The sequence below is a fragment of the Oncorhynchus kisutch genome, linkage group LG28 (assembly GCF_002021735.2).
Source record: "Oncorhynchus kisutch isolate 150728-3 linkage group LG28, Okis_V2, whole genome shotgun sequence".
Lineage (NCBI taxonomy): Eukaryota > Metazoa > Chordata > Actinopteri > Salmoniformes > Salmonidae > Oncorhynchus > Oncorhynchus kisutch.
Window position 1 is genome coordinate 32015651 of NC_034201.2, and position 9354 is coordinate 32025004.

The 9354-nt window shown below is 43.2% G+C and overlaps 1 protein-coding gene across 1 annotated transcript; it reads right to left on the reverse strand.

Annotated features, from left to right (window-relative positions):
- Positions 1-359: 359 nt before the first annotated feature.
- Positions 360-6752, reverse strand: LOC109872519 (delta-like protein B). The gene is made up of 7 exons (XM_020463784.2): positions 6494-6752; positions 6153-6392; positions 5985-6042; positions 5614-5871; positions 4195-4556; positions 3667-3883; positions 360-2142 (listed from the first exon to the last, which is right to left on the reverse strand). Exons 1-7 carry the CDS (start codon positions 6542-6544, stop codon positions 1421-1423), a joined length of 1908 nt encoding a protein of 635 aa, XP_020319373.1. The 5' UTR covers positions 6545-6752; the 3' UTR covers positions 360-1420.
- Between the last annotated feature and the right edge of the window lie 2602 nt (positions 6753-9354).

Genomic DNA, 9354 nt, shown 5'->3' on the forward strand with positions numbered 1-9354 from the left:
GTTACTTTACAGGGCAATATCCTGCTAAATGGAAGACATGTAAAATGATGGCCTTGGTCAATGTTTTTGCCAACATATCCACTAACATTCACAGGAAAATGGACACAGGGACATTCTATGGGTGAAAGTAGCCTAATAAAGCAGTTAGGATCATACCCTCTGATAGTGAGGACAGCAAGGAAGAATGGGGCCACAGATTCAGGTTTGAGAGTCGGTGAAATACTAGTTAATGCCTGTGCTTGTTTCTACTATATTGTCTTACATAAACCACTATGAAAACAACTATTTTAACTGAATAACATTTAATCCTATATCATATGGCCAACGTATGTTGATAATCCATAGGCTAGAAAAGCTGATGATTTTATCATCTTTATTCAACACATTACAAACACAACAACAAAACATTTTTTTGAGAGCAAATGCCAGACTAAACACAAACTTTGGCATGAACATAAAATTACACTGGCTGTTCTTCAGAAACAGCAATACTTATGTCAAGATCTGTGTATCAAAGTTACATGTTCATTGATTTCAGGTCATAAATCAATTTTGTGTTTCTTCCTGGAGTATTCATGGGCTATTTAGAATACACAGCAACACACAAAGATGCAGAACATCCATTACAGGTTGTTCATTTAGGATCACATAAATATATCTCTGGATTTGTGGCAAAAAAGGTGAAGATTTGACAAACATTTTACACAATAAATAAATAACAAATAAAATGATGGTATACCGACTGATGTATGTATGTTAGAAGAAATCACAGTACATTTTTCAATGACAAAACATATTTTTATCTTTTGGAATTGCTCAAATTAGAGTTCTGGTGAAATGTGCAAACAAACAAAAACACACTGAAGTCAATCCACAAAATATATCCTCTCCTTGAAGGTCATTGATAAGTCATTATTATGCGCTGGTGTTCCAAAAACATACAGGTCAGAGAATTAGGTCTTCCTGTATTTGGTTTAAATGGTTCTTCGAGTCATTTGGTGAATATGACTGTGTTGCAGCAAGGGCAATAATAAATAGGTCAGTGTCCAACGTAAGTGGTCATGTGGTATTGGTAGTCGTCTCTTTGGGTTATTTGACGTGGAAGACCTTTCTCTGAGGAGATTTCCTAAAGTTCTCGAACTTCAAGAGGTCACTTACTGTTGTTCTTCATGACGAGAGGTTGTTTTCCAACATGTTTTTTTCTTTGTTTGTTTAAATTTGTAACGTAAAAATGATGACAGGAATCCAACCATTCGTAGCATTTGTCCTTTTCTTCATTCACTTATCATTTCATAAAAAGAGAAAAATGAAGTGCTGACGATCCCCTGTTCTTCCTCCCCATTTCTGTCCCGCCCTCCCTTCCCAGGTGCGTGGCTGTCCTGTATCCTCTTTCTGTCCTTCTTGAGTCCAGACCAGTGGCTCATCTTAGCCCAGCCCCACTCTCCCCCCTCCAGAGGTAGTCCTGTCCAGGGGAGAGAGAACGGTGCTCACCCCCAAGTCCCCGGCCTGTCCTGTCGTCTGGGGAGCTCAGCGATACAAGCGATGCCAAGCTGAGGCGCGGGTCGCTATTGCTGATCTTGAACAGACCACTGGGCCCCAGGAAAGCCTCTCTCTCGCTAGGGAAATGGTTGATCACGGTCTCTAGGTCGTTAAACACTGCTGTGTCGCTCAGTTGCTTCCTACTACGCAGCCGGTGCCGCCGCAGCACCACGATGCCCACCGCTAGGCCAAGGGCAAGTAACGCCAGGATGCAAGAGGCGGTGAGGGTGGCGGAGGAAGGCTTATTTGTCATTTGGGAAGCGGGCTGGAAGCTGAGCTGCAGCGTGAACTCACAGCTAGGTCCCATGAAACCTGTCGGACACTGACACACAGGACCCGTGAAGTGGGTGAAGCAGGTGCCGCCATTCTGGCAGGGCTGGGCGCTGGCACCGCGGCCACAGGCGTCCGAACGCACACTGCAGTTCTTGCCGGCGTAGCCCAACGTGCACGAGCATGTGTAGTCGTCCACGTTGTCCTGGCAGGTGCCAGCATTCTGGCAGGGTACTGAGGCACAGTCATCGATGTTGATCTGGCAGTTGGCACCGGTAAACCCAGAGCGGCAGCGGCATAGCACACTCTGACCCAGGTCTAGACACTCACCACCTAAAAGACAACATATGACACGGCTCCACTTAGTACACTGCAGCCTACCACATTCTGAAGTAGTACAAGATGGGGTACATGGGATATCACACTGTTGTCACTTCTTAAGTCTTCATGACTTCTGTCTTTATCAAAATAACATGATTCTGTCAACAGATTGGGATGCAATGACTAACGAGGAACTTTTGTTCCCATGTCACTAATCATTTGGACAAATCACAATTTCGCAGGTGCTCGCATCTTTCGAATTTCAGAAGGGGAGGGGACATTTGGCCCATAGACTTTCCCCGAACCTGCAGAGAGGGAGTGGAGCTTACGCTTCTCGCTCTAGTATCTTTTTAACACACCTACCCAGAACTTAATCAACCCTCTGATGCAATTACACAAGATTTTAGTTCTGTGTTTCCGAGAATAACATTTTATTGACTTTCTCCAGGAAGATGTGCTTAGGTTGTTTGCATTGATATACTTTGAAAACATGTATTCATTCATTGTTCAACCAGCCAAGTCCAGTACTTCATTAGCAAGTACTACCAGCAGGTGCATACTTGAACCAATAGAGGTCATCAGAACCAAGACAAGCTCCTCTCCATCCACTTTCACCTGCTTCCACATTTATTTGGAGCAGGTGAACTGTTTTAAGTTCCTGGGCCTAACCATCTCGTCCGATCTGACATGGTCAGCCAACACAAATGCCTCTAATTCCTGAGGCATTCACTCTAGTCAACTTCTACAGAGTCAGGGTAGAGAGCATCCTGGCTGGATCCATCACTGTGTGGTATGGTAAAACCAACACACAAGACATCAGAGGGTAGTGTTCAATGCAGAGAAAATCATTGGCACTGCCCTCCCCTCCATCGAGGTCATCTATGCTGACAGATTCCATACTAGAGGCCAAAAGATAGCACGGTACCCTAGCCACGCAGCCAGTGCACTGTTCTCCCAGCTACCATCTATTCTAGGCGGAGATAGAGGAGCATCAAGACCTCCACTACCAGGTTCAAAAAGAGATGTTATCCCGGTGCAATCCGCCTGTTAAAACAAGAAACCTGCCTGCTGTTTTTATCCTACTTTTGGCACTTGAGCACATATGACTGAACTGTTTATGATCTTACCACGTTTAAAAAAATGTGACGTTTTGTTTTATGTAAACAACGTCAGATCCGCTGCGTTGATAGGCAGGTCTGTCTCACCGTCTGTGTTCTGCTGTAGAATTGAATAGAGCGCACTCACCGCTGCTTTGAATCCTTTGTTTGTGGTCAAGAGAGCATTGTCGAAATCAAAACCCAACCCTCAAGTGAGTCATGACGAACTCACTTAGAAAACTCTGTTTTAGACAAGACTGACTTTATGAACAAAATTATACTATTTACACTTTGTAGTCAATTTTGACACTGGAATAAATGTTTCTGAATAACATCGATGCCACTGGCTTTTTTTCAGATAAGCTGTTTATTGCCTTCAGTTGCACTTTAATACTTGCAAATGTAAAAAAAAAACGTAATACACTACAGTCAGACTCACCATTCAGACATGGGCTGTTGCTGCAGCGGTCTAGTTTCTTCTCGCAGTTGGAGCCGGTGTATGTGGGAGGGCAACGGCAGGTATAGCCCCCCGTTGGCGTCTCCATGCAGGTGCCCCCGTTGAAGCAAGGCCCGTCGGCACACGTCATGGCAATGATCTCACAGTTCTTCCCATAGAAGCCCTGGGGGCAGGTGCACGAGTAGTCGTTCTCCAGGTCCTAAAGAGAGAGAGTATTGTCAATAGAGTATTTTTGAGTACTGTCGAGAATATGGATGTTAGAGACACCTAGACTGGGCTTTGGCTGATCATGTTTCTGACATTGTCTTATTTGAACATATTTATTACTAGAATGTGTTTGTTACACTGTGTTAGTGTCAAGGATACATTTCCATTTTACCCTCAAATGGACAATTAAGTTAAACAAATTAAACATGGCATTCCAATGTAAAATAAAAGTTTGTTTAACACACAATTAAACTAGCCAATATTGAACAACCCCTATTTCCTGCAAGCAGAAATATTACTGACATTGCAGCTGCCGCCGTTCTTGCAGGGGTTGCTGTCACACTCGTTGGTCTCCAGCTCACAGTTGGTGCCGCTGTAGCCCGGGCGGCAGGTACAGGTGTAGCTGCCCTGGCCTGTGTTGGTGCAGGTGGCATCGTTGGCACACGGCCGGTGGTTGGTGCAGTAGTTGAGGTCCTGGTCACAGAAGAGGCCGCCCCAACCCTCCTTGCAGTCACACTGCCATGGCTGGCCGCAGGTGCCGTGGAGGCAGCCTGGGTAACGCACACACTCATTGCATGAGGGCCCCTGCCAGCCCATCCTGCACTTGCAGTCCCCAGGGGCCTCACAGTAGCCGTGCCTCTCGCTGCAGTCCGCCGAGCAGATGGCTGGAGGGAGGAGGGGAGAGATGGGAGGGTGATTACAATGAATGGGCAGATTGGGCACCCCTCCCTGCGCTTTATATCACAGAACATGCACACACTCAGACACCCAACACCGTCTCACCCCCCTCCCCAGCCCCGTCTCAGACTTCAACTGTTTAAGTATTAAACCAAGCAGCTGGTGAGCACACAACCGCAGGAACAGAAGCCAGTTCTTTTCTCCCTCTGCCTCACACACACCCGCAACACACAGACACACAGCATCTCCAACATGTGTCCCTGGCAGTCACGGTTCTTTCTCCCTTTGTTACAGGGGAACAAAAGGCAGATTGAACTCCACAAGCAATCAGCAGTTAAAACAATAACAAAGCTACTCCCTGCCACTGTTTCACCAAAATGGAGCACTCTCAAATCCATACACTAAGCTATAGTGTTTGTTTACATTTACTTTGTTTGCAAACATTGGAGTAAAACAAAGGGGATATTTTGGTTTCTGATGGGATACGACAGTTGATCTAAGCTCATGGGGCATTTATAAGATATATTCTTCAAGAATCAATAGGTACAAAATGGATGTAGTTACTGCAGTTTGCCCCTTTAAGACTCCTGCAATTATGCCTGTCTAAAATGGTAGAACGGCTGGTTAAAGTATTCAAGTGAAATCCTTTAGGGAGACGTAATCTTAATTTAGAAATAACTTGACAAACATTTCATAAAACAATGGTGAGTTAAAGTGTTGCACTTGCTTCATTGTTGGTGTGATTGTGTAGACCTATGTGTAATAATTATTGTGATTAGGCCTGTATGTAATAATTATTGTCACCAATCATTCAGGCCTAAATGCTGCCTATATGCTGTCCCTGTGAAACCTTTAAAAATTATTAATTGTGTTTCACCAAGGAGAATGCCAACTATAACATTAGCCTCATTGATCAATTCATAATTGCGTGCACTGTGCAGTCCATCCGCAATAGGCCTATACAGTGCAGTCCGTCCAAACTGGTTGACAGCATCTGAGTCTGGACAGTAACGTAGTCATTGACGTTAACTCGATTGTACTTACGATCAGAACAGTAGTTGCCCTTCCAGCCCTCCAGACAGTGTTTGTTCCCCTCCTCGTCACAGGTGTAGTGGCCCAAAGTGTCGTCGCGGGGTCTGCAGTACTCGGCGCAGCTATCGCCAAAGTAGTACTCGTCACAGAATACGTGGTAGGAGTAGCGCAGCTCGCTCTGCTCTCCGAAGTGGACGTCTTGAGACCAGTCCTCGCCGATGGCCAGTCTTCTTCTGGTTGCCAAGCGGCTGACAAGGTTGTTTTGGTTGTCTGAAATATAAAATAACATGTGTATTTTAGTAGCCTATTGACATACCGAATGTTTGAACTTAGGTAGGCTGTTAAAGAAAGGCTATAATATGTCTAAAGCAACAATACCTTACCTGTGTATTCTGTAGGGGTTTCTGCGTTCCATGCTTCAATTATCAGTGAAAATGTTCCCTGGAATAGAGGTAAATCCTGGGTTAAAGTTTACGCAATAATGATATACAGTAACATCATTTATATTTCCATGTCTAACATTTCATATTTATGTATAAACGGTTATTTACCGGCCACTTGAAATGGAACGGTATTCTAATTGGAGCGCTGCTGGAAATCGAGGTCTGATCTGCGCGGATGACATTGGTGTGTCCCGTTCCAAACGTGCATGGTGGCTCCGCATGGATAACGTCCTCCGAGTGTTTTAGACAAATTCGGAAAAATATGTGGCAGTCTCTATGCCTTCTGCATATGCGGTGGGCAGTGTTGAACGAATGGACTTTCAGCTCGAACACTCCAGAGGACGATACCTGCCAAGAGAAGAACGAATTGGACATTATAAATCATATTTAAGCTGTGTGTAAAGCAAGGCAATATTGAATGGTTCCTTATTGTTACGTTTCGTACTTACCACTTGCATTACAACCAAAGCCAAGACACATCTAAAGGGTAGTGAGGCCATTTATGTCAGTTGTTTGGTTGGTAGCTATACAACAATCCGCAGGTGCATGCATTCGTTGTGTCCAATAGAAGTGACACGCGCTTATTCCCCAAAAATCAAATAGCGAAAGCTGTAGAAAAATATCCTTGCAGTCACACCATAAAATAAGTGTGAAAAGGCATAAAAAGTTATCGCTCTTCCCTTTTCCCTGGTCGTGGTCTTCACTTGTTTTGGTTCTGGTGCTGAATGAGATTGATTAGGGTTTTATACCCCTGATGCGCCCCCTTCGCGCGTTAGGAGGCGGGACAGGGAAAGACCCAAGGGACAACCAGTAGATGTGGGATGCGTGTGTATTTGGTGCTGATTAAATTTGTCAGCAAAATTTGAAGGCACAAGGCCTATACTTCGACCATAATCATATTTAAAGTGTGATTGGATCAAGATGAATTTTATACAGTAATACGAATAGCCAAATGTCCACTCATTTGGAGTTGTGGGCTAGCTAGTAGCCTATGGAAATAGAATGACACCTGCATCTAAAACGGCATGTTTAGACCTACATATTTAATTATTCAACTTCTATCAGACATTAAAAAAAAATACAAAATTGGAAACATGTAAAGAGAAAGTTGTTTATGTAAGAACTTTAGCCTACCGGTATTAAATAAATGGTCTATTAATAGATAGACAGTATCACCTGACGGACTAGGCTACATTTGTGGTTATAGGTGGTTATAACGTATTATTTGATACAGCCTATATACTTAGGCTTATAATTTATATTCCAAATAAGTTTTTTTTCACAAAACGTTGGCATAATAATTCATTGCCCTTATTGTTTTTTTGGTAGGCTAAATATCGATCTGAAGGCTGTATGGAAGGGCTGTATGGAAGAATTGCATGGTCTGCCCTTCAGTCCCAAAATAATTGCTCAGACGCGTGCTAGCCGACAAAAGCAGACAGGTTACGGATAAGACCTTTCATTGTGCGCCTCGGGGATATTCGGGGGTCTATTGTTAACTGGTTGAATTGGGGAGGGCACTCGCGCTAGAGTTTTGGATATCATGGCAGTTGCCTTTGTGTGAACTCCATGCGAACAGCTGTATGGTAATCAATGGCACATGGTGTACGGTGCGGTGTCCTCACACACTATTGTTTTCTCGAACCATCCTTCCCAACTGCGCACTACTTTCTTAATGCATATTGATTTAGGGGGTACCAACGGTGGTATTTCCAGCATCTGTCGTGCATGGGCCTTTTGCCAGTATAGCCTATAGGCCTACATCATTATTTCATAAACTGTATTAGAGGGGTGAATGATTCAAATGCATACCACATGCTATCAATACTGATAATCTGCCCAATAGCGTCTATTAACATTGGACATTTGCAAAATATTGAGTGGCAGTAGCCCACCACTGGGCAAAAACAGGTTGAATCAATGTAATTTCAACAAAACAATTAAATGTGATGCCGTTCAATCAACGTGGAAAACTGATTTATTAAAAAGTCATCAAAGTAAGGGAATTTCGTATTTTTGTCATGCAACTTTTAACCTAAATCCAATGACAGGGTGACATTTTTGGTTGATTTCACGTTGTTTGACAACTCAACCAAATAAAACAAAAACTGACGTCTGTGCCCAGTGAGCTAGTTTAGCTATACGTTACTTTAGACCATGCACTTCAATAACCTTAATATTGAAACAGTTACTATGGGATGTTGGACTATATAGTCAATTTAACTATTAGCCTACTATATAATCTCCTACCAATAATATGTGTAGCCAGTTTATTGAGAACAAACCCTTTCAAGCAGAGTCATAAAAATTGCTTCACTCTAAAGTGTGTGTGTGTGTGATTTAGAGGGGGAAGGGCCACTGCTGTTCGCTCGCACATTCATATTCTAACGAGCGAGGGGCGCGTGGCGTCAATGAACCGCACATTATCCCTGGCACACTTCTATGCGACAACACTAATTCACGTCAATCCGTGAAGTTGGGCACAGATCAGTCAACAGATGTAGCATACTGAAAGGAGTCCTCAACGGCATAGAAATATAAAGAAATGTTCATCAGAAATAAATATTAAAAGCTTAAAAAGGTCCTTTGTCGCTCAGTTGTTGCAAGTGCCATGCTCTACCGCCAGGATAGTGGGTTCGATTCCCGGGCCGTAAATTGTATGCACGCATGACTAAGTCGCTTTGCAAAAAGCGTCTGCTAAATGGTATACACTGAGTGTACAAAACATTAGGATGACCCTGGGTTAAATGCGGAAGACATTTCAGTTGAAGGTGTTCAGTTGTACAACTGACTAGGTATCCTCCTTTCAAATCAATCAAAATGTATTAATCACATAGACATGGTTAGCAGATGTTATTGTGAGTGTAGCGAAAAGCTCATGCTTCTAGATCTGACAGTGCAGCAGTATCTAATAGGTAATATCTAACAACTCCACAACAAAACCTAATATCTAACAAATTCCACAAACCTTAATACACACAATCTAGTAAAGGAATGGGATAAGAATATATAAAATATTTGGATGAGCAGTGACAGAGCGGCTCAGATGCAATAGATAGTGTAGGATAAAGTATATACATGAGATACGTAATGTGAGATATGTACACATTCTTGAAGTGGCATTATTAAAGTGACTAGTGTTCCATTTATTAAAGTGGCCAATGATATCAAGTCTGTAGATAGGCAGCCGCCTCTCTGTGCTAGTGTTGGCTGTTTTACAATCTGATGGCCTTGAGATAGAAGCTGTTTTTCAATCTCTCTGTCCCAGCTTTGATGCACCTGTACTGACCTCACCTTTTGGATGGAAGCG

Bases quoted from the DNA above. Each gene is read 5' to 3' on its own strand.
- LOC109872519 (XM_020463784.2), bottom strand. From the start codon at position 6,544: ATGGCCTCACTACCCTTTAGATGTGTCTTGGCTTTGGTTGTAATGCAA. The intron at 5,872-5,984 runs GTAAGGTATTGT...TTTATATTTCAG, and splicing joins AACCCCTACAGAATACACAG to ACAACCAAAACAACCTTGTC. The intron at 4,557-5,613 runs GTAAGTACAATC...TCCTCCCTCCAG, and splicing joins GGGCAACTACTGTTCTGATC to CCATCTGCTCGGCGGACTGC.